Below are 26,001 nucleotides of genomic sequence, written 5' to 3' on the forward strand. Positions count from 1 at the left end.
AGCAGCTATTTGGGACAGGCCACAGAGGCCCGGCTTCTGTCTCCTCTGCTCCAGCTGCCATCAGGCTGATAGTTTTGGGGGTCCCTGAGGATTCTGGTTTTGGGGGAGCATTTCTGGGACTAGAGTCTAGAGAAAGACCTTCAGCGCTGCTCTGGGGGCCACCCAGTCATGTGACCCCTCGCTCAACCAGTCTGTAGAGAGCACACACTTTGTGCCAGGTCCTGTGCTAAGCTTCACGGACACAGAGGAGGTGGGACCCCGCTCCATCTCCTCTTTCCTTCCGGTTTAAATCACATCTATTTCTTGATTACAGAAGGGACACATACTCACTGTAAAAAATCAGAAAACCCAGAAGAACACAGAGCAGGCATTCCAAGTACGTGTGTCGATCAGAAGGAAATAAAAGCACTCACCCCTCCCACCCCACCGACACACCGAGGGGTCCAAACTGCCCTCCCACCTTTTCTCAGAGAGCCCTGGTCACATGTGCAACTCTTCACAGCAAGTGTGTTTTCTTCTACGTGTGTAATTAGTGAAAACAGGTGGACCAACGTGTGCCTCAACAGGAAACAACAGGAAGCATCAGCTTTTGGGAAGGGAGTTCTTACCTGTCTGATCCGAACTTTTAAGTGTCAGCTCATACGTTAAATCTAAAAAGGAGATCATATATGTTAATTTTGTATGATTACAGTGTATTTCAAGACCTTCATCAGCTCTGAAAACGCACGATCAGCCTGCGAGTCCTGCCCGAACAGGGCAGAGGTTGGCAGCATTAGAGGCAAGAGTGAGAACAGCAACTGTCAGCGGCCGCTGTCCTTACTCGGGTTCGGGGGCCCCTCTTTTCCCTGGTACACACTCCAGCACCCACAATTAGCAGGCAGCTTGCTCTGTGTGGTACACTTTGGTCCCTGGTTCCAAGACGCATGGTAGCTTCTAACCATTGCACCTGGATCCTTCAGGGCCTCAGTAAGCTGAGAACTGGCTTCACAGCTTTACGCTCGAGCGTGTGGCCTTGGCAAAGAGGATGAGGTGACGCATTCAAATGGACCCCAGCGATGACAGGGTTAACCAGAGAGAGAGAAGAAGGAGACCCCCTCCTCGCTCACCCCGCACAGCTTTTGAGCCAGCCGGTGCGAGGTGGCCTCGACGACAGGTCCTGCGTTGCTCTACAGCCCCGGCAGGCCTGGGGCTGCCCCCCGCCCTGGTCCCCGGAGCTCGTACCTGTGCAGTGTTGCTGCAGCCGCCTGATCTCAGCGTGCAGCCCCTTGAGCGTGCTGGCGTGCTCCCGCTGAAGGAACAAGAGGTTCTTCTGCGCGCTGTGCAGCTGGTTCTCCAGGTTTGCGGTCGCCATGCTGGCATCCAGATGACCTGCAGGGGACACAGGGCCTGGTGGCTGTCCCCGACAACGAGGGTCTCGGGGTGGCGGGCTGGAAGAGGACGCCGCCTGCCCTCCTTGGCTCTGCGGGCTGGAGGGCAGTGTGAGGCCCCGCTCCGGATGCAGAGGGCTCCCCGATTCCAAATCCTAGGCTCTCCGTGGGCTACCCGACTTCAACAGACTGAGAGCAAAATCTCCCTTGACAGACTTCCCTGAGGAGGTGAAGCACTGCTGCCTCCGCTCAGGAGAACCGGGCGCGGGGAAGTGGAACCTAGAGCTGGCAGGCCAGGAGGACGACAAGCGTGGTGTTTCGGAGGGAAGCCCTGGGACCTCACAGAGTTGAGAGCCCCCCAAGTCCTTCTTTCCTTGGGAATTTCCTGAGAACCATTCTCACCGGGCCACGTGGTGGCTGCGGGTGTCTGGAGGCCGGACCCAGACCCTGCCATCTGCCACCCTCCGCCCCCCGCCGCCGGCTTCCATCCTCCATCATCAGCCACTTGCTCAGGGCCTTCGCTGTAACTCGAGAAATGTGGCGAAGTCAGTCGGCCATTCTGTAAAAGCTAGCCCAGTAATTCAAGACGCCTTGCGCGGCACTGAAACAGGCTGAGGATGAAATGTGGATTATCTGCCTATAAATTATTCCTGTGAACACAGAGCCTCGGGTGCCTTTTTCCTAATCTGCTGGGCCAACGAGCGCCCCCAAAGGAAATACCACCCCTCAGAGGGCTTCCGGTGAGCGGGTGTGTGGCAGGGTGGCACGAGGGTCCGCTCTGGAGGTGGCAACACGCCGGGCAACACCAAGCACTGTCTGTTACCTGTAAGCCCCGCAGCTTACAGATATTTACACCCCAGCTCTGGAGCTAAGAACGGCGCGTAGCTGGAACCCAGGACACGCGTTTTCATTCACACGAGGAGGCTGAAGGAGGAAAGGAAAGTGAGGGAGTGCAGAGGACAGAGAACGTGCCGGACAAAGCCTGGGCGAAGGGTGCACACGGACACGTCCTGGAAGGGACACGCCTGCCAGGGGGGAAGCTGGCGAGAGACAGCTGTGACTAAGAAGAAACAGCGCAGTTTTGGGTGGGAGTGTTCACTGCACCTATTACAGGAGGCGATCTGGCAGTGTATCTGGCGCCTTAGAATTTAGCTTCCGTCTGACTTAGCGGTTCCACTTCTAGGAGTCCCCCAGAGGGAAATGATGGCCTCCGTGTGAGAAGGTGTAGCTATAGGAGGACGGTCATTACAGTGCAGTTCACAGTCAGAAAAGACCAGAGACAACTCAAAATCCAGCAAGAGGGAACTGGTTGAGTAAATACAGGATCATTTCTATGCAAGGAAGATCAGATTTCCCCAGGCCTTGAGCTCTACCTAAAGCTGGCTGCAGGCCATGCCAGCTGAGTTTCCATCCACCAGAGCCTTCCTCAGGGGAGCTGAGAGCAGCCTTTCCACAGGAGCGAGGAAGGTTTCCGCCCCCGAATTGTCTCCCTGCTGTAGCCACAAGGTCCTTGTATGGGGCTGCCGGGCCAGACACTAATTCTAACTGGAGCCCCACGGTGCCTGAGATCCCGACCCTGTGTGGTCAGCACGTGGCCTTGGGAGGAGGACGCTGACCTAACAAAGGAGCCAGCCCGGAACAAGGCAAGTCCGGGGCGTGAGCTGTGAAGGGCTGTCCGAAAGCTGGACAGCCTCGACATCGAACGGAGGCAAATGCAGGACCGCTTCTGGAGCTTCCGGTAGAGACGCCCACGTTTACTTCTGTTCAGCAGACCTGAGTCGGTCACTCTGGCATCAATTCCATTGTCTCACCGGGAACATCAACTCCTAGGCGCTACGATGGGCTTCGCAAGTGGCAACGCCAGAGGAGATGCCTTGTTCTCCTCTTTAAAAGGATGGACCCAAATCTGCGCTCCTGGTGGCTGATGCAGCAGGCAGAGCCTGTGTTTTAGGGGTTTGCCATTGACGAGAAAGAACAATTTACATTTGATCCAGAACTCAGTGTGTCTGGAAGGATGAAGAACGAGCCGGGTGTACAGTTGCCCCCTCGCTGCCCAGCGGCCTGGAGGGTCCACCGCTGCGTCTTGGTGACCCCACTTGGAAAACAGTTCTCAAGTCCACTTGCTTTTCTCCGTCTCTACACCTAAGCCACACCACCCTCACCTGAATCGCTGTGGAATCCTCCCTCTGTCCTCTCTCGCCGCCTCGATTCCGTCCCCACGTCGTAGCAGAGTGATTTTCACAGGATCTTCGGGGGCCCCCACGGCTCTGAGTGAGGCTGGTCCACATGGGCCCGGGCCTGGCCCTGTGCCCTCTGTGCTCAGCTGCTCGGTGAGCCTCCAGGGCCTTGGCTGGGCCTCGCCTCCGCACCCCGGGGCCTTGTCTTGGGCTCCTCTGCCCGGAGTGCTCCTCTCGGGTCCTCCCTCGGCCCCACCGTTCCCGTGAGCTGACGTCTGCGTGTCCTTTACTTCTCGGCCCAAGTTCACTTCCTCCCGGAAGCCCTGGCCCCCGGGCTGGGCGACGTCACGCACTCTAAGCCTTCACGGCCTGCCCACAACTAGTTAACGGTCTCGCGCCTCCACGCGCAGACTGCAGGCTCGGTCCCCGCTGTACCCCGGGCCTTGCACGGTGCCTGGCGCCCAGGAGGCCCACCGCCAGCACCTGCTAACCCAGTGGGCCCAGCGCCGGGTTGTCCAGCGTGGGTGCGGCACCAGGGGAGCTTGAGGCCCTCAGGGCTGAAGAGCCTTTGCTTCCACGAGCTCCTGGCTTGACTTACAGGCGTGCCTCGCACAGGGAGGGCGCGACGCGCTAAAGCTGCAAACCAGTTTCGTCCGGCACTGACGGCACGAAAGGAGGCGTCGCCGAGACCAGAAATAAACGTGTTCTGTGACCTACCGTGGGGGGCAGGGAGGGGAGGGGAAATGTGGCCTCAGCAGGCACCCCAGTCCCATCACAGTTTGGTATTAAATTTTATTTGTAACAAATTTAATATGATTTAAGTAAGTATTCACATTCTAACGGCCTTGGCGAGTCGGCGACTTGAATGGCACTGAATCTGTAATTCATGAATTCACCGTCATAACTACAGAAATACAAGCGTGCCCTTGAAGCTTCCCATTACCTGGGCAGGCAGTCTGGGGAAGAAGGAACATGAGGTGAATAGAGGAGCGCGATTATATAACATGCAAAGCCGGCAAGTGAGCTTTGACGGCTCCGTTTGGAGCCCTGACAACCAGAGGACAGGGGTTTTTCAGCCCCGTGATATTCCATTTGGAGGTTGGTCTCTCTTCTTCCACACTCTATGCTGACTTAAAAGGCCCAGAGGAGGAGATGCCATCTGTGCGGGGCGTTCTCTGGTTGTTGGATATACATGCACGAGACAGGTCCACTTAGGTCCGAGGAAACAAGTCACACCTCCAGATGGGATCCAAATTACGACAGTATTTTCTCATCAGCTCGAAAGGGTACATAGTATCACTGACTTGCTGAGGACAGGGAGTTGCTGCTGCTTAAAAGAAGGTGATGGTTTAATGTCTTCTCATTAGTTACTGATGACGTGGAATCACTGCAACGACTTAGTCCTTCCCAGAAGCTGACGTGAATGAAGCTACAGAAGCATCCTGTTCAGGCCAAGGAGACACAGCTGAGAGATGCAGATAACATGGAGGAAGGGATGGCGTTGGTTCTGGGAGGCTTGATTCAGAATCTCTGGCTATGGGAGCCAGAGACGTGAAGGAGCACTGACGACCCCTCCCTGAAAGCGTCAGCGTGATGGATGAAGGTAAGGTGCCGGCGTCTGCTGCAGATGAATAATGCTTCCTGCTTGAGTAAAAGGCACTCAGGCCCTCTCAGCCGTGTGTCAGCCAGTAGTGCAGCGTGGCTGACAAAACACTGCACTTTCCCTGTCAAAAGGGCATACACTACATGTCGTGGGCGCTTTGTACTGCAGCTCCTTGTCTCGAGGCAAATCCCATTTCGTGTCTCAGTGTCACCGGGAGCCACCGGCAATTTTACAGTTATTTGCTCGGTCAGAGGCAGCGTGGTCTGGACACGGGCCCTCTTCTCTCCCCAGAGATGCAGCCCTCACTGCAGAGGATGGCGTTCCAGCCACGGTGGCAGCCAGAGAGCAAGCCCCACTCTGCCCGCTTCCTCCCGTGGAACCCTGGCAGAAGCAAAGGGCGTGGGCATCTCAAAGCAAGACCACCCATGGGGCAGGTTACCTTGATCGTGACTCGGAGGTTAGGCCACATCCATGATTCTTCCCGTGCCAAATTCACTAGACATTAAATTTCTGTGAATTTACTGTTCCCTCTATATGGTCAGAAAGTTAACACTTGAAAAGGGCCAAGTTCTATAGAGGTTGGCACCTGGCCGAGACAGCTTCCCGGAGCGGGCCGGGATACTAACATCACCTCGTGGTGACAACATGCTTTTAATGACGGTTCTCAGAGAGACGTGAGGACCCCGACCTCACTGGGTCTGCTCTGTATCCGCATGAGGACAAACTGCCTGTCAGTAGCTCACGTCCAGTTCTCAACCCAATTCAAAGTAATGTCCTTTCCTCCCTTTGGGGGCATTAATGTATAAATGATGACATCGTGATCTTATTTATGGACCATCTCCACTTGCACAAGCACAAAGTGCTTCCCCATCACTTACGTCGTTTGTTCTCACAAACACCCAAGGAAAAACAGGAACGTCCTGCCCACAAGGGAAAACGTAAATCAAGAAATGCTGCATCTGAACCTTGAGGCTGCTCCTCGCCCTCAGATCCTGTGGGCGAGAATCTGGAGGGCGGGGGTGGCCTTCACCTTCAGGCAGAAATTCAGATGCTTTCCACAAAGCATACACGTGATCTCCAGCGCTCCGAAGCTGAGGGGGAAATGTGCGCGGTCCACTGCAGCAGCCTCTCGGCGGGAAGGTCTGCCGCGTTCCCCCAGCGCAGCGCGGGGCGAGCCCGGAGCCGCACTGCTCAAGGAGGTGGGACCCACCCTCCCTATGCTCCAGGTGGGACAGTCAGCAACCAGGAAGGCCCTGCCGACCACCCGGTACGGCAGAAAGACTCACCAACAAGTCTTGCTTTTTTTTTTTTTTGGCCACGCCGTGCGCATGCGGGATCTTAGTTCCCGCTGCCTCGTCCCTCCGATGCTCTTGGCCCACCCTGCCTGCTCAGCTGCCCACCCCTGCCCCGGCCTCGCCCCATACCACCTACACTGCTGCCCTCTCACCCCTGGCATCTGCCGCAGCCCCAGCACGGGGCCTCTGCACACTGGTTCCCGCAATCCGCACTGCTCTTGGCAAACCACCTCCCCCCCCCCCGCCCCCGCCTAATCAGCCCCCATTCTTCCTTCGTGTCTGAACTCCCAAATTACGTACGGGCTTCAGTTACTTTTATACGGCTCCCCGATCGTACCGACTGGAGACCTCAACAAGAATTACGTGGCATTAATCAAAAAGCACTGCAGCAGCACTGATTTGAGCATGACCTCATCCTGTAATTTCTTCATACGCCAGAAACAATGTTTCAAAGTATCCCTGGACCACATTTCTTAGGCTAACAGAAATGGAATATCTTTGATAGTAAAAGGTCTCACCATTTAAAAATGGGACACTTCTTTGTTCCTGGGCAATCAAAAGTAGACCTATCTATTCTCTCAACACAAAGCTTGTGGAAATAGGGTAATAATTTTAGAATCTGAAAAAAAAAATAGTACACCCAGTACTCACGTGGTGCTGTGAATTAGTTATAACAAGCTATTTTAGATCCTAGTCATGAATAAGTTATAACCCATTCACATCTGGTTCTCATGCCGTGAACCGTCAGAATGACTGGCGTCCCACTGCCTCTGCGCGTGCTCGGCAGGGCCTGGGACCCGGCGAGCGTCTTGTGCGCAAGGACCTCTGTGGCTGTTTTGTGGGAACTGTCTGTGTGGCTCTGGTGTCCTCTGGCTGAAGCACTGTCACGGAGTAAATGAAGGTTGGCCAGAGGACAAAGGCAAGTGTAGTGATTAAATGTAAGAGGAGAAGAGATGGTTCCCAGCAGGGAGGTGGTGTCCTGAGTGGATTCGTGGACTCAGGAAATGTTGAGGGTGGCAGAGACCTTCAAAATCAACTATTCCAACACCTCTTTATTTCAAGATCAAGAACCTGTGGCCCAAAGAAGATTCGCTTAGCACAACGGGATAAAAAAAAGAGCAGAATGGCCAAAGTCTTGAGGTGCTAGAGTGTTTGGGGTTAAATCTGAACCCTATCTTGTCACCTAAACCATCGTAATATCTAACTTAAAGGGTTAAGTGCTAAATGCAATCACTTATGGTGTCTGGCATGTAGTAAGTGCTCAATAATTGTTACCTATATTATTTTATGTAAATATTGATCAATATATAAATATTGTTTACTTATTCCCACACTAGGGTATTTCCTGAACATCATCTAAGTGTGGAAATGAGCTAGCAAAGGATTCCAGTTACTTCCAAAGAGGGCAACATAAAAGCAAACACAAGCATTTTCTGCTGGCCTTTTCCATTTTCACTGGAGAGGAGCCATTCAGGGAAGCGAATAAAGAGAGTCAGGCAGAATCAGGCACCCTAAGGGACAGTAAAACCTACTTCCTACGTTGAATCAATCTATAGTACTCTACAAGAAGCTAAAAAAAGGTGGATGGCTAATTAGGCCATCAACTCTCAATCTAAAATACCTGCTTGTAGGAAAGGAAACTTACCATCTCTGAAAAATGAAGCCTGATGTTATTCTGAATTCACAACAATCCTGGACAAAGAAACTGTTTTAAGTTGCACGACCCTGTTATTTCTACTTGCACGTGTATTTAAGAAGTTCAGCTGATAAGTTATTTGAGAATCCCAAAGAGTTAGGACACTAAGAAAAAGGACAGCATTTCAAGGAAGCGTAAGCACTCAACAATCACTCCAAAAACATTCTGGTAAAAAGAATGAACACCATTAAAAAGTGGAAGTAAAAAAACGTTGAAAGCAAAAGATGCAATTATGTTTTTGAAGTGACAAAAAATCTTGTTTATTAATCATTCTTAAGCAATTGGGATATTTTTAAAACTAAGACAATAGGCGGGTCAAGAGCTTAGCACAGGAGTCAGAATCCTGGGCTCCAGTTCGCACTCAGCCACGTTCGAGCTGCAGCCTCTCTGTGCCCTCACCTTCTCCTCCCATAACATGAGGAACAATAACAGTACCTACAAGACATAGTGACTGGGGGGATAAAATGAGCTATCTTAGATAAAACACTTAGCATGTGTCTGTCTACTGTGATAAAGTGGTAACTGAACTAAATTTGCACTCATCCAAATGTGGAAACTTCGGATGGAGACGCTTTTTGGGGTCCTGTTCTCTGTCTGGGTGGGCAGTGCACATCACCTTTTAATGGTTGGTCTCTAAAAGCTAAAAGAGGAGAACGCCAGTAGAAACCAAAAGAAGAAAAGCATCTTTTGCAAGATAACCACCTCACAGAGTAATCTGAATGTCTGCCAGTGAGGAGTTAGCGTGGCACATCTGAACTATGATATCATTAAAAATGATAATGTGCATCTATATTTATTGACAAGGAAATACATCTATACTAGGTTAAGTCAAAAGAGTATATTAAAAGCTGTATATATCACATTTTTGTAGATACAAGTAGAGAAAAAAATTCTAGAAGTATACACAATGAAACATTAAAAGCATTTATCTCTAGACGGTGGATTGTGGGTGATTTTTACTTAAAAAAAATTCTATTTTGGTACTACCTAAAGCTTCTTTAATGATGAAAATATATTACTTTATAGCCAGAAAAAACTATAAAGCTGTTTCTCTTACAAAACATAACCACTAACTATCCACTAGCAAAGTGGTATCATATGTTTTAATGATGTTGTTCCAGGGTAGTCTTGGGATGCTTTACCAGAACCAAGGAGAATTAACGGGAAGGCAATTTTTATAAAAGCAACAATTTAGTGTCTCCGAGATATGCAGAAAACGATCATGACGAGCCCTCGAGCGCCTCCCCACCCCCACGCATTGTACATTCCTGTAATTCTCTGACATTATCTGTCATAAAATACAAGGCTCATCACAATTCTTTAGACACTGACAGCCATTTCCTTCTGAAAGAACGTACAGCCTGACATTAAAGTTGTAATAGATGTGATTAGAGGCACCAGCAATTAGACAGGGAAACGCGATATGTGGTCGTCTGTGAAGGCTGCAGTCACTGGAGGCGTACGTGGTGGATTTATGAACCGTGTTTCTCTGCAGTCTGATTATCTCATACTTTAAGAGTTTCTATTTGACTTCTATTTAAAAACCACGTCACGTGTCTGTACGCTGGTAGGGGCGCGGTCCCTCTGTGTGTAAACGTCTCAGGAAGAAAGCAAGTCTGTGTTTCAGGTTGTCTAAAAGTGCCTCTGAGTGGGCCGTGGCCAGGTAGAGAAACACATGCACTCCCACGGTCTGAAATCACACAGTACCTTCTGGGAGTGCCCAGGGCCTCCCAGAAAACTGGGCGACTTCATGGCCAGAATGCTTATGCCCTGTGGCAGACCCCACCCCAGGAGGCAGGCGCACCAGCACCCCATCTCCTGGCTGTGAGGGGCTGCCATCCCGGGCATCACGTCAGCACACAGTCGGCTCAGCACTTCCTGTTTCAGGGAAGTTGCTTCTAGGGCAGGGGGTGGCCAGGTGGCCGGCGGGTCTGTGGTGACGCCACTTGGCCCTTCCTGCTCTCCCTGCATCCCCCTCCTGCCCTTCCTGGGCAGCCTCCAGCTGACTGCCCTGCCCCCTGCCCCCCGCCCCCGGCCCGGGATCACCCAAATCGCCTCATTTCAGAAGCGAGGGCAGGAAACATTTGCAACTAAAGAGAGATGCCATTTGTGAGCTCCTGACAACCTTGTCCTTTACCAAGATGATCCTGAGCCAATCATTTAGGGACATATAAAATCTCAAGCCTTCCCACACAAATAGCTCTACCGAGTGATATCTGCCTTTAAATGGAAAGGAAAATTAGCAGGTCATATCTGATTAGTGTTTCCATTTCTACATCTGACTGTGATTACTGCAGATTTTAATTGTCTGCTGGTTGATGACGAAAAGGTATGGTGACCCAAATGCCAAACTGTCCTCTTACACTGACGAAACAGGAGGTACTTCTCAAGTCTTAGCGCCTGACAATCACTACCCTAAACTGTATTTCCGAGGCTGAGATGTGTGCGCTTGCTTTAAAGATCTCTCTCTCTATGGTCTGCCAAACGGATGAACCATTTCAATTGATTTAACTGATAGGGCTTCTTTTATCCATTTTGTGCGCCTGACTAATTAGGCCCCCCAAAAGAAGGAAAGGTATTATTATTATTATTATTGGCCGCACCGTGCAGCATGCTGGATCTTAGTTCCCCAACCAGGGCCAGGGATCGAACCCGTGTCCCCTGCATTGGGAGCATGGAGTCTTAAATCACTGCCAGAGAAGTCCCCCGAAAGAAAGGTATTATTAACCAAAGCTCTATACACTTTAATTTAGCCATACTTTTCCTTTATTACTTATACTAAAGTAAACTAGTCGGTTGTTTCATTAGTGCTAATAGAACATATTTAGCTAAACTCTCGCTAAGCATCTCAGATGATCACTGAGAGAGAAAAGAGACTTTATCCTCGTGCTATTCTAGAAAGGACTCTGCCCGGTTCCAGCCATGTCATCTTGGACAGCATTACAATTTGGCTAGGCAACCAAGCAAAAACAAGACACCTCCCGACGTGCCCTTCTACAAAATGGCCCACACGAGTTATTTCAGACAAGTTGAAAGAAGAAGGATAGTAGAGAGCTTTGAAATCATTAAAACAGTCCAACAGTAGTCAATTCAGCGACTAAAGGAACCAGGCCCAAGCATTCAGTTTTAGTAATTACATACCCTCTGGTGATCAGTGATAAAATATTTTTACGGGACTTCTTTCCCTATGGAATAACAGCTGGAGTACAAATATTTTTAAAAGAAGACAAACCTATTCTTTTAAAAAGGCATTTACCTGGATCTTCGCTTCCTAGAACGTTTCTGATGGCTCCAGCATGTCCACCTAAGGACGCCTGACCTCTCGACTGCCCATCTACTGCTCTGACAGTCCTGACATACATTATCCACATCTTTAAAAGTTTCCTTTCTGTGAGCCTCCTGTGCCGTGTAGAATAAATGAGGCACGTTTACTGATGCCATTTAGGGTGACTCCCATAAAGTTCTCTCTACTCACAATGATTCTTTTATTGTGTCAGGGGTTGGGAGAATTCCCAGAATCCTATACTCCACTTCTTTAGTAAGTCACGCATTGAGTTCCAGGGGAGGAGAAAACCTCCCCACAGAATACTGCTCTATTAACAGGGTCTGGCATTTAAAACAAACAATACTGAGATCCAGATGAAGCTGCCAAGAGTGAGAATGAGGCAAGGCATGCAGGTGCTGTGCAGGTAAGTTAGGGTTTGTCTTTGCAGCCAAGTTTGGATCATATTAGATAAACGAGCCATTAGTACATTAGCCAGTAGAAATAACTAAAAACAAATAAAGGTAAAATAAGAGGGAGGGCAATTGTCTTTCACAGATTACCTGTCAACTGTGGGAGGACAGCAGAAGAAATTGGGGAAAGAAAACCATCACGGCATTTTATATTCATTTGGAATTTTCAAAGAAGGGGATGCAATGCAGTATTTTCTCACTCTTCCTGTCCTTGACACTATTTTTCTTTTGCACTTTTGTCGCGTTTTCCATTTGTATGACAGCCTTTGTTTTGTTTTCCTCTCGTATTTGACCTCATACTCCCACAATGGGATTAATTATAATCATGAAACTCTTTCGGGGCCCACTTTAATTTAGATACTTTTAATAATAAGCATACGATGTATCCGTATTTTTGGAACTTGGCAATTTTGGTTTAGAGTGCCCAGATTTTCCATTTGAAGTCCAAAATCCTGAGGCTGGGTGTTTCAGCTTCTTCTGGTTGATCCAATTCTGGTGGCGTCTATCAGGCAGTTGGGAGCCAGTGGAATTTGTTTTTCCTCCCATTTTTCATAATGGGCAGGATGGTCACCTCAGATCACATGGTTTCTTGCTGGTTGTGTGGGAGGATGTGAAGCAGCTTCCATCTCAGCAAAACATCTGTGCCAAGATCCTTTTCCGCTGGCTTTACCCTGCTTTTCTTCGGTGTGACCACCGCAGTTTAAAGTGAGCTTGCTGATGGAGATGGTGTTGGTGATAGATAGACCTGTTCCGTCTCCCCCACTCTACCCTGACACAGCCTCTGCGTTGGTCTAAGGCACTTAGACCATACTCAAAGGCATTTTTTTTTATTGTGAAAAGCTGGAAATCATTCACAAAAATCGACATTACGGCTATTATTTACCAAGTGTCTGTGCCAGGCTCATAGGTAACCACCTAATTCTTGAAACAATCACACAAGAGAGGTACGATACCCATTTTTTTAAAACATCTTTATTGGAGTATAATTGCTTTACAATGGTGTGTTAATTTCTGCTGTATAACAAAGTGAATCAGCTATATGTATACGGTACCCATTTTTTGCGGAACTAAGGCTCAGAGGAGCAAGACCTTTGCCTAAGTGTACATGAGGCCCATGAGCCACATGCAAACTGTTTCCAAAGGCGGGCACCTCCTCTGCCTCCAGACGTGTGGAGTTTGGAACCAGAAGGTCTCATGACAGCTCTGGGAGAAGGTGTCAGTTCTGGGTGCTCTCTGTACCCTGTGGAACGTTCCGTCCCGGGATGGCCGCTACAGAATGCAGCAGTAGTGACGATGCTGACAGTGACAAGAGTTGCCACGTACCTAGCGTACCGTGTGCTCGGTACTGTGCTGAGTGCTTTCCGTGCCTTCTCATCAAATCCAACAGCTCTGAGACAGGTACTTGCTATCTTCCCAACCTTACGTACTGAGGCATAGAGAGCTCAGAGCCTTATGGAGATCACACACAGACTGGGTATCCTCCTGGTGCTTTGTAGCTCCCTCTTCCCATTTCTTTTTAAGGAGGGAGAAATTGTGCTAACGTAGGTCTACACTTTTATTAGGAAAGATCTAACCCTTGGCTCAGAATTTCTCTTAGCTGAATCTTAAAGCATCCAGTGACAAGACTTTACCAAGGCGTAACTGTCTCCATCGGCTGCAGTCCAGCTGGAAGTAAGCTGCAGAGATGAGCTGTACTCAGGGATGAGCCAGAGCGACGCAGCAGGTAGGGATGAACCCCCGGGCTCTGGATCCGGAGCCAGCGTGCTGCAGTTTGATTCCTAGCCCTGCCACTTATTAACGATGCACCTTTGGGCGAGTTATGTATAACTGCCCAAATGGGAAAACTGCCAAATGGGAAAATAGTACCTACTTTATTGGGGTTGTTGTGAAGATTAAATGAGTTGACCTAAAGGGGCGCTATCCGGGACTTCCCTGGCGGTCCAGTGGTTAAGACTCCGTGCTTACAATGCAGGGGATGCGGGTCTGATCCCTGGTCAGGGAACTAAGATCCCACATCCCACGTGGCAAAAAAATAAAAATAAAAAATAAGGAGGCGCTATCCAATAGAACTTCCTGCAGTGGTAGAAATATTCTCTTCTCTGCTGTCCAGTGAAGCTCATGACACACTGAGCCCCTGATATGTAGCTGGTGTGTATGAGAAAAGGAAATTTTCTTTTTATTTACTTTGATTTGACTTAATGCAAATTTAAGTTGTCCCACGTGGCTGGGGGCGACCATACTGGGCGGCGCAGATTTAAAGCGTTTACAGCTGTGCCTAGAACTACGTACTGGCTGCCGTCGGTGCTCCGACACGGAGAGCCATCCCCAAGCGCTCCCTGGCTCGCAGCTACTCCACTGTGGAGCCCGCCGTGGCTGCTCTCTGCACTGCAAGAACACTTCAACCGGACTTTATTCTAACTGTCATTATCATCATCCCATCCCATCTTGCGTCTTTATAGCGTTTATCACTACCTAAAATGAGGTCATTGGTTGCTCTTTCTTACAGGACTAGAATGTAAGCTCCATGAGAAGAAGGGCTTTCTGTCTGTTCCCTGCTATAATGCCAGCACCCAGGGAAGGCCTCCCTCTAGGAATCTAAGGTGGCCCTTTAAGAAAGCATTCTCTCTAGTTGAGAATTAGTGGTAATCTCACCCAGTCTCTGGTCTGACACCCCCCGCAATTAGGTAGTGTCTTTTGTATTAGTGACATGAGAGGACTTGGAAATACTTCTCTGACTGGCATGGGAATAAGGCAGAGGAGGAAGGAGAGCTAGTTCACGCATGCCTTTGGGAAGCTCACAAATAAAAAGGCCAGAAAACTATCAAGCCATGTAAAAATGAGATACAGTTTAATTTCAGTGGGAGGGAAAGTGTGCGCCTGTTCAGGACGTTCTGCAGAGCCTGTGACACACGGGATCTCACTGGGTGCAGCTTACACACCTGGACAGTTATTCCTGTTAGGGGCTGACTGTGTGGGTTCCTGGCGCTGACATAGGCACAGCACCACACCCGAGAGCTGGCTCTGCCAGCGTGAACTGGGCTGGCTTTGCGCTTTCTCAATTTTCGGTGGTGGCAGAAACTCAGAAATTCAGGAAATGCGCATGCCGAGCTCTGATGATGCTTTTCCTGGTCAGTGACAGAGAGAGAAAAAAGAGGACAATGCAGCGACTTTTCCATAAAGCTAACTTTATTCAGTTCAAAGGACACGTTTTTATTTTCATTTTAGAACCTCCCAATTAAAAAACGCACCGTTCCATGAATTCTACAAGCCTAGAAACCACTCGAGTCGCCAAGAGGTTATGGTGATGGCCAGGAGCTTAACATCATCATCGATTTTGTTTTTTAATTTATCTTTTGGAGTTTACGAGGCGCATTGCAACAGGCCTAGCAACCAAGCTTCCTTTTACATATGCACCTCGAGGTTAAAGGTCAAGCCAGCATATGGTCTAAAGTGCTAGCTGTGTACTCAGTCCTATGCCTGTAGCTTATTGGGCATATAAGACTCAGCCACCAAAGTACACAGAAAACAAAGTATAATTAAATCCTCCCGAGGATGCTCAGTAAGGAGCTAGGGGAAGGGTAACCCGTCACAGCACCTGAAGCTCCTTCTCAATTACCTGCCTGCCTCTCATAGGAGACTTTGTGAATCCCCGGCATGTGAGGACCATGCCCCAGTCATTTTAGCGTTCCTGGTACCTTACACATTGCTGGGCACATGGAGGTGCCTAAGGAATGTCGAGTGGCTAAGGACTGCAGTGACCAAGATGGTCTGAAGAGGCTGGGACTGGAGCTGGTCCTTAAGGATGGGCAGGGTTTACACAGGAGGAGGTAAGTGAGAATGAAGTTTCAGAAGTCACAGTGAGACCATTACACTGTCTGACACGGAAAGAACATTCTGGGGAGTGGTGGAAAATAAAATCAGATAGAAAAGCGAGGACTGGATTTGAGTTGCTTATTAAAAGCCGCTCAGAATAGTTGAGATGGAAGAGAGAGGAAATGGGAAAAGTTGAGCTTACCCATTACAGCCAAAGCTCTACCAGAGGGAATTGAGTCTGGTGGGGATGATGCAGGGGGAAGGGAAGGGAAGGGAAGGGAAGGGAAGTGCAGCAGCAACACAGCCTGAAGCTCCAGGAAATCAGCATAAACATAGTAAACAACAGAACTGCCTTGTACTGAGGGCTCACATATCCGGGAGCACCAAGCTACACATGGTAGAAGCACTCTGACGACTAGACGTCCTCCTCCTATCTCACACATTAGCAAACAAGCTGAAAGGGTTAAAGGACTTCCTTTAAGTCACAGCTAGCAAGTGGCTGGGTGGGGCTTCATCCCAAACCAGGCTGACTCCAGGGCCACGCCCTTACCCATGAACACCACTGTTCTCCCCAGATGGAGATGAAAGGCATGCATGCCTTACAGAGCCAGAACATCCTTTGCCCCGTATTCTACTTGTTAAAACATCCTTTGCCCCATATTCTACTTGTTAAAACTCCTCTTCCGCTCTTTTCTGCTCCTTCCCCCATATTTTAAGTGTTAAGCTTCTCCAGTCTACTCTTTTTCGCTCAGTGCTAACCGGGAGAATTCCAGTGCTTATTCTTGATGCTTGTGAAGAAAACATCTCAGAATAAGAGAGAATGTTTCTTCGCTCCTAAAGCTGCAGAGAAGCAGACACTATTCTGGGTTAAGAAGCTATAGTTCTGGTAAAGAACCATAAGCGTACTCTGCTGTTCAGTGTGGAAATGTGTATAAAGTTATATACTTCTGTTTTATTATCAAACAAGTATTTTAAGACATTTCGACTTCAGAGATTATTTCTGACTCATTTAAAATGTAACTCAATTTCTAAAAGTTTGCTTTTCTAATAGGTTGCCTTACTTGATAATTTATCATCGTAGTAATATAATTTAAAGAGATATCTCTGTTTTGAAGATACAGAATTTTTTAATTTTTAAAAAAATAATCTTTTATTATTAAAACACCTTTAACCCCCCCTTTTTTCTTATATCTTTATTGGAGTATAATTGCTTTACAGTGTTGTGTTAGTTTCTGCTGTATAACAAAGTGAATCAGCGATACGTACACATATATCCCCATATCCCCTCCTGCTTGAGCTTCCCTGCTCTAGAAATTTTAGGGCTTCCTGGTTAGTTAGAGGAGGGGCTTTTGCTCTTCATACAGAAGGCTGAATTAAGTGCAGACACTAACATATTCTTTATTCAGATGGAGTTTGAGTCTGCCCGTTCAGATCAACAACTGGTGTGACAACCCGGATGGCTACCAGCATGGGGAGGAGAGAAAGAGGAGGACAGGGGCTCCTTGCTGAGATAAATATAATCCAGCAAAGAGGGGCGAAGGTAACGCCCATCGGGTCTTGCTGAGGAGCTTGCCTGCTTCCGCAATCTGACTGACCTGCTTGGAACACCCTCCACGGAGGATTTTCGTTTTCCTCAGAGAATCTACACAGTCACTGTTTTACAGCTGCTGCAAGATGCAGTTGGTTATATTGGTCCAGAGAATACACGGAGTTGGTGTGTAAATTTTATGACTTGAGACAAGTGTAGGCAGTCAGAATTTGAGGGGGAGCATCCCGCTGGTGAACCCCATTTGCGGGTCTGACCGAGTTAGGCAGTGGTACCCCCGGGGAGACTGGAGGTCTGGAGACACTATGGGTTGTCACAGCTGGGGAAGGGGCACATCTGGCACCTGGTGGGTAGAGGTCAAGGGTGCTGCAAAACAGCCTACGACGCACAGGAGGGCCCTCACAATGCAGAATGGTCCTGCCCCGTGTCTCAGCACTGGGTCAGAGTCAACCTAATCTGAGGCAGGCCTTTTGTGCCTTCTGACGAGGTTTACTCTGCTCTCCTTGGGTTTCCGGGATTGCTAGTAAACCGTGGGTGACGGAGTGCTCAGGAGGGACAGGTCCCAGCCACGTGCAGCCTCCTTCCTATAACAGAGGGCTCCTGACCTTGGAGGAAAGGCAACCATCAGTGAGAGACTCCCAGGGTGCCTGCTGGAGACGGTTTCTTCTCCACGTCTTCAACTCTTGGTGAGGCAGGTGTGCAGAAAGGCACCGCTTTACCGGCCTCACTGTCCTGGGTCAGGATATGTGAATCTCCTTTCTTCGGCTCAGAAGAAAGGGGCTGAGGGTAAAATGTGCCTAAGAATATAAATCATTTTCCTCCTGTTATCGGATGGCATGAGATGTTGCTTTTCCTCTGTGAATGTTTAAGTGAGCTGAGAAATGGAGAGGGTGAATAAGAGAATTCTGCAACCCCCAACTAGGGACTCCAGATTTACGGTTATAAAGCTGCATATTTCTGCAGACATTAAATGTATATATCGAAGTTGACCCAATATACGCTTTCAGCAGGAGTGCTCTGTTCTAAACCATCAGGGAATCTCTAGGAAATGATGATGTGTAAAGGCTTTAACATTTCTTGAACGCAAAGGAATTCCTGTTTTTAAGAGGACCACTACATACTTGCATAAATCTTAAGACGCTTCTAAAGACTCCTAAGAAATTTATGAAATCATACCAGAACTCTTAATATTTTACATGTACTGACACGAAAAGGTTTCCAGGCTGGGAGAAGTGAAAGTCCAGGCTCCATGGCCACCCAGGAAACCCTGTTCATGAAAAAGGGCCATCATTTAAACTGTGTAATTTGCAGAAATATATTGGAGAAGTTAAAGAAATGTGTTGAGCTGCCAATTTCAAAAATGGTTTTCCGCTTGGAAAAGGTCACTTCCAGAGTCAAAACAATTACTCAGGTTATAAAATCCCAGTTTGGAAACAAGATACAGGTGCAAACTGAAAAGCTATTTATCTTCTTTAAAAAGCTTCCGTACTAAGAACAAGAAAGAAGGTATTCCAGCAGAACATGGAAGACACATGAAGAATTAAATTATTAAAATACTCTTGGGGCAAATCCTTTCGTATATTGTTTAGGGACTTTGGGGATGTAAATGAAGGTTCTGTTTCCCTCTGCTGGGGGATATAAAGGATCACAGTTCACTCTTTCACTGAAGAAAACACCTTTCTCTGAGCCCCTCTGAGCAAGGCGCCTCTGAGGTCATCTGGGAGATGGCAACGAATAAAACAGATGCGAACCCGGCCGCCACAGACCTGACAGGGGAGGGACAGACGATCCTACGCGTATCAGTTCATACCAAGCAGTGGGATTTCTGCCAAAAGGCTACATTAAACTGAACTTCCTAAATTCCTTACCGACCATTGTTTAAGAGTGGGTAACCCTAAACATGAGCATACAACTAAAACGAGTTACATCATAAGAAACTGGTACCTTCATCATTTGCTTTGACAAATCTCAGACAATATTACACTGTGTTAGCCTATGAAACGACTTGCATTAGCTGAGTAATGTTTTAAGATGCCATACTTCTCTGAAAAATTTTTAGTATCAACAACTGCATTAGTTAGTGTAAATTATATGTTATTTTCTAAAATCCCTAATTCTCTTTGGACTGATAGTGAGGTAGTTAATAATTTATATTTACCTAAAGACTTGTAAAGAGATTAAAATTCAAATAGGAAAAAACACACCTTATCACCTCACAATCCCTGTGAGTCATCTGCTAGGTATTTTTGAACACTTATTCTTAAAGCCCAAATTAACAAGGTAAAATCAATCGATATATAATGGGCATCTGATATGTCTGATAACATTTTAAAACCACAATTTAAAATCTCTAAATAATATACTGTCATTGAAATATACTGTTTGGAACCATGTTATGTATGTGTGAATTGAGGTATACTTAAGTAAATCAGTAAAAACTTGTGTATAATTGAGGAGAAAAGACTAGTAGCTCACAGAAAAGAAAATTATTCTCTGGGATGCAAACTGTTGTCAACAAAGAAGGATCTGTATTCGTCTTGCCTCTGTAGGGTACGTCCAAAGGCAAGACATATTGCCCCCAGTGCAACATGTAATGCTGCTTTTCCTTCTTACTCTTTTTCTGACCCTCGTTCTGACTGTGGTCAACTGTGAAAATAGCGAGGGCGCCTCACTTGGGGAGGAGCCCACGTTTCTAATGGTCCTCGTGTTACCCTACGTTGGGGCCATTTTAGAAACATTCTCCCTTTGGTGAATAACATGGTGCAGGCTATCTTTGACCAGGCATCCTTTTCAGACTGACCGGTCCCTTCTGGCAGCTCTTATCCATGCTGCACTTGTCCCAGATCAGGTCCTCCATGGTATAAGGTCGTTTGGAGGCTGGCAGGGAGTCCTTGTAACCAGACATTTTGGCATTCCCCAGACAGCACCTTAGTAGCTCCAAAGGATTTAATTTCCTCATCTTGTTCCTGTGCCCATGGCCTTGTACATGCACATGTAAGGGGATGCTAGGGATAATTGGACAGGAGTGGTATGCTCCAGTTTCCCCAGTGTAGTTCAACAGCATTGTATGAGCTACATTATTTGTCAGGCTCACATCAAAGAGAGCAGCTTCGCTATCCCCTTTGGGGGGGGTGGCATTTGTAAATACATTCAAATTTGTCTTATTCAAACAGGGCAATGATTTCCATGTGACCATTTAGTAATCTCGCCAGATGTAGAAGATACCTATGTACCAAGGCTGACAAATGACCATCAACAAGATTCCTGAAATATTTTATTTCTGGATTTGGCACATTAAATGTGTCTTCTTATAATTGGAGTCCACAATTTACAGGTCAGATTGTAAATAAAGCTGTAAGGCCCTACACATCTGCTGTATCATTCAGAATCAGAAGAGGTGGTTAAATGTCAAGACGAAATTGTGAAAAATAGCCTGGCAGGATTATGCAAAAACTGGACGGAAGCAGCCAGACGCTCTACCTATAGATTGTGAACACGAGAGCTTTAACAAACAAAAAACTGGGACCTTCATCTAAAAGACTGAGTAGGCTTATGAGACTTCTAAAGGCAGATTGTTAATGTGCTGGATGAAGCTGTGCTCTATCACTGGGCAGCACTGATAAAGGGTGTCGACGCGTTGCATGCACAGGTGCAAGAAGCCGAGTGACGGGGTTCACTTTAGGGTTCAACAGTCTGCGCTGTCATGTCAACCTTCCCGCAGGGATTTATAGTTCTGTGGGCGACTGACACTAACGTACCGAAAACTCACAGCATCTCTGGTAGGGAGACACTGGCCTCGACTGCTTAACAACTTCTAACTTCACTCGGTTTTCCTCTAAGGCTCAGAGATGGATAATCTGCTTCCCACTTGAGTTTCAGACTTGTGATGATAAGCTGCCCAGGAAGGTCCAGTCCCGGTGGCCCCCGAGCCTACGTGGGAAGGCGCTCTACTCCACCCGCAGCCTGCTGGGGGGGAGAAGTCAATGCACCTTTCCAGTCAATGATCATCCTGAACTGCTCTGAGTTCCATCCTACAACTGTGGATGAGACACGAGAACACCTCCTAACTGTCTCCAAGAAGGTCTCACCTCTGGCCATATTTGTTCCAACTCAGATTTTTATTTTGTCTTCCCCCCAAAACCCTGCCTTTGCCCTCAAACAATAAAGTTGGGCTTTGCTCATCTCTGAACCAGGTCCTAATACCACAGCCTTACTATATTGAGAACACTGTTTCTGTCAAAGACTGACTCCAGCACTTTCTTGATGGGAACTAATTCCTCACTTGAAACCCATCACACAATGCAGAGGCTGAGAAGGATGACACAGCCTTTCTCTCTGTCATCAAAGACTATGTCCCCGCCTCCCCTGACCCGGTGCAATAGGGCATGTCTGTGAGCAAGTATCTCAGTGGCTGAAAGCTGCTGCTCTGTTCCACCAGGATTTCTTGTCTGGTCACCAGGACGTAACCAAAAGATAAAGATGACTCACTCTCAAAGACAAGGATTGACCCCTCCTTGGAAAGAACAGGCCCTACCTAACAACCTCTGCTATGTACTTATCTATGGGAACAGAAAATTAAAAAACAACAAAGCCTTTCTTCATCTTTCTTGTCAATGTGCAAGACATATTTCTAAAAACTGGATCTGCTCCCAAATGCCACAGCCACTGAGGGGAAAATAATACCAGTGCCCTTTACCTGAGTTGACACTTGTGACAGTTGGAGAGACAGGGGCAAAAAGAAAGCCTCCTTCAATGTCTGGAGTATGGCAGGAACCTAACCTCCTACACTTGATCATCACTAAAAGAATTAGATAGAAACCATTAGAAAAATATGGCGGTCCCTGGATTATTAAGCCACGACAGTGATGGAACTGTACCTTGGGGAGCTAATGTTTTCACACTGACTTTGCACCAAAGATGGCCCTTTAAGAGTATGGTGCCACTCATTTCTAGGTGGAATGTGTAACTTTAAGAAAAACAGTACTGTAATAATACTGGGAATTATAATTGATACGTGGCAGCAATGTGTGAGCAATGTCACATAAGAAATGCCTCATAGGGACTTCCCTGGTGGTCCAGTGGGTAAGACTCTGCGCTCCCAATGCATGAGGCCCGGGTTCGATTCCTGTTTGGGGAACTAGATCCTGTATGCTGCAACTAAGAAGCCTGCATGCCGCAACTAAGACGTCTGCATGCCACAACTAAAGATCTCGCGTGCCATCAACTAAGACCCAGTGCAGACTAAATAATTAATTAATTAAAAATTATTTTAAAAAATGCCTCATAAACCCTCTTACCTACATGGTAAATAACAGGGGTCCAGGGTGCATTTAGAAGTAGGGTGGGAAGGAAATCTCAAGAGCAAAGGATAATGGATCCTATACTATCTAAACGTAACATATTAAGTGTTGTCAAAGAGGCAACAAAGAAAAACATTGTAGCAGCAGAGTATCACATGCCTAGAATTCCATTTATTAAAAGTGTTCTTCTTTTTCCTCTCCTTTATTGTAAGCTTTAAGCATCTCCGGCTTATTCTTTTGTGCTAGCCGATGGAATTTCACTGCTCAATCCTGAGAATCTGGCTAGGAGAAAGAATCTTGAAACGAGGAGAACACTTCTTCCCTTACAGCTCCAGAGGAGTACAGACTTCTTGCTTCAAACAGTTATTTCTGATAAAGTGGTAAACTGGGATAATCACTAAGGTATTCATTTCAGTCTGCTCCCCAGTGTGGAAACTCCCATAAAAACATAAACTCCTGTTTTCTGATTAACAAAGAAGTCTTTTAAGACATCTGTGAGATGCCTTCAGAGAGCATGGTGAGGAGCTGTAAAATGTAACCTTTCACTTCTAAAAAGGCCACTTTCTAACTGGTTGCCTTACTTGATAATTTGCTGTTCTGCTCATAATATTTAAAGCAGCATCTGTGATTTTTTTTCCTTGAAGGAATAAATACTTGTAAGATTTCCTTATTTTATTTTTTGGTTTACCAGAAGAACTTGGTATTCTTCTCTTTTCCTTTCGTGCATAAAGTATAAATAAACGATGCACCTCTGGTTCAAACAAAATTTTAAAATCTTTGTCTTATTTAAATTATCACACCCAAATTCAGCTGGTGGATAAGAGCCACAAAAGTATGGGACAAACTCATCTGCTAGAGAACAAAAGAGAGGAACTATTTTTTTAAGGTTTTTAAAAATTAATTACACGTATATATTAATTCAGAACTGTTTTCCCCCCCTCTAACTTCTTCCTAAATTGGAGAGGTCAGAATCTGGTTTAACTCAACTGGCCTCCTTACCATCATGTTCCACTTAAATCCTTGTGCAGACAGCATTTATTGGGTGCTCTGCTGTTTACAGGAAGCTCTGCTCTGCTCCTGGGCCACAGAGTCCTATTCCCACTGATCCACTTAATACATGTATTGTGATTGACAGTCAATAGCCTAATCTTTGTTATAACAGATAGAGCATCATTCTTATTGTTGATAAATTATCATTCCCAGATTTCACTTAGTACAAATGGGACACGTCTTTTTCTTCTTCAAACACAAAACTCCAATCCACCTAATCTGTTCGGTCCACTGAAATGCTGCTTCTCCTCAGCTGTGTTTTACCTGCCAACATGTATTTAAAAACGAGGTAGACAAACTGAAAAGTCCAGTGCAACTTACTGTTAGTGGATATGAATGGACTTTTTGCTGTGAAATTTGAGTCATGTTTGACCAATGAAATAAACAGAAACTAAAATGCACAGCAAGCACAAGAATCAGCCCTTAATCAGTATCTTTCAAAGAATAATTTCAGCTAAGAATCTATTCACCTGCACAACATGCTGACTCTCAAAAGAATGACTGACATCATTCCATTTTTAAAAAGAGCTTAAAAAAAAAGACTCCTCTGCTTGCCTTCATAGAAAAGGGTAATTTTCTTCTTGATTAAATGTTTATTACAGAAAATAAAAGCCAAAAGAAGAAATACAAATCAGCGTAATTAAGAAGAGTCTTTTAAAATAAAACACTGAATGTGAGGGTGCTTTATTACCTGTAAAGCCCCACGCAAATGCAAAGTAGGATTAGAATCACCTCTGATATCAGGGTGGCCTCTACCCCAGTAAAAGTCTTCCTAGGGTTGAAGTAGGTGTCTGGGATGTTGTCATGCCCACAACTGCAGAAGCCAGAGTAAGAAATAAAACAGAACCACAATGCCCTCCAATCTAGTTGCCACTGGAGTCCCTCAGTGCCCCCCCTCACGAGGCCTCTCCCAGGCCGGTGTGACACCTCCTAGTAGCCATTCCTGCCCAGCGGGGGACCAGCTTATCCGGAAACTCCGCAGGGAAAGAGCAGCCCCTTTTGTCACTGGAGGTTCTAATCATAAGCAACTTGTGCTTTTATGTCAAAGTGAAGTCTCTCTTCCTGTAAGTACTACTTGTCTTCTTTGGAACTCACGGAAATAGAAAATCCCTCTGCTGCGTGACAGACCCTGAATACTTGAAGACAATTAGGACACATTCACTTCCCTACCCAACCTTTCTGCAGGTTTAAATGTCAAAGCTGGCGATGTGAAAATTGGTGTCACTAAGCTAGCACCTACCTAACTAGTCTGGAACGTCAATCTGAGTCAAACATTCATTGCACCCTTGGTGTGTGAAGCATATAAAGGCGCCTAGTTTCTGCCCTTTAAGGATATCCAATCCAGTAGCTACAATTAATCTTAGTTAATAAACATAGTGTGCCCACTATATCTTAAGAACTTTTTATGGCTGACCTTGTTCCAGATAAAAGAAAAAAGGCTCATGTCTTTTCTTGCCAGAAATATAAGAAAATTATAAATATAATACAAAAATAAGTATTTCTTAAAAGCCTCAACACTGTTAACATCAGTATTGCTGCAAATGCACTCCATCAAGTAATGATGATGTTAAAATGAATTTATGCAACGAATGACAGATGAAAGAGTTAAGCGCCCACATGAGTGATTTTCTGTCGTAAGTAAAAGGATTCATTTTTTTAAAAAAAAGAATTAACAATAAAAATATCTAATTTCAAGAAACTTGTTTGTTAGACTGTTGTATTTACATGTGCTACAGTAGAAATCTGATACACACAAATTATTGCCTGGTACTTTAGATTTTAAATATACCTAAACTGAATTTACTGAGTAATTATAACATGATGCAGAGGAACAATAAAAACTATTTTATTTTAAGGTTTTCCAATAGTGTGTATGTATACGTAAACATATGTGTATATACACATAAACATACCATAAGCTTTAAAACCTTCTCCAAAAATATTTCACGTAAGATGAACATTTAGCCTAAAGAAATGAATTCAGAACGTCTTTGGAGGTAAAAGTCACTTTAAATGTTAGCATTCTTTTCCTTATAATTCAACGGCAAGAAAATGCAAGAGAATTCTTGACTGTGCAAAACAAAACAAAACCCATTTAATAAAACAATAACAATGCTCTTTAAATAAACGTCAAACTTAAAAGTATTAAAACGTCAATTCTAGCTTTAACACTCTTACAGGTTGGTTTCTGGAAATGTGTAATATATTACCGTATGACAGCTTGTATTTTGTTATAAGACCGATTACTGCAACCTAAATTACAGAGCACGATCATACTTCCTCTCAGACCACTTCATTTGCATAATTGGAATAGATCATACGGCTCAATATCAAAGCTTAAAATTAATACAGGTCAGCATGAAAACGTAAGTTAGATAAACTAGACTAACTCGCTGTAGCAGACGGCAGCTCTGTCGCC

At 46.2% G+C, this 26,001-nt stretch overlaps 1 protein-coding gene across 4 annotated transcripts in view; it reads right to left on the reverse strand.

Moving 5' to 3' along the window:
- CCDC92 (coiled-coil domain containing 92) overlaps positions 1 to 26,001 on the reverse strand; it is a 29,789-nt gene that overhangs the window by 2,757 nt on the left and 1,031 nt on the right. For 2 of the 4 annotated variants that reach the window (XM_079942339.1, XM_079942341.1), the window contains exons 2-3: positions 1,222 to 1,368; positions 609 to 650 (exon numbers count right to left, since the gene is read on the reverse strand). In XM_079942339.1, coding sequence (XP_079798465.1) covers positions 609 to 650; positions 1,222 to 1,351 — 172 coding nt within the window. In that variant the 5' untranslated portion in view covers positions 1,352 to 1,368. Of the gene's footprint in view, positions 1 to 608; positions 651 to 1,221; positions 1,369 to 5,586; positions 6,540 to 6,742; positions 6,802 to 26,001 lie in introns of those variants that run through there. The other 2 variants (XM_079942342.1, XM_079942340.1) reach the window with 2 other exon arrangements.

This window comes from Stenella coeruleoalba (genome assembly GCF_951394435.1).
Source record: "Stenella coeruleoalba genome assembly, chromosome: 14".
In the NCBI taxonomy this organism is placed as follows: domain Eukaryota; kingdom Metazoa; phylum Chordata; class Mammalia; order Artiodactyla; family Delphinidae; genus Stenella; species Stenella coeruleoalba.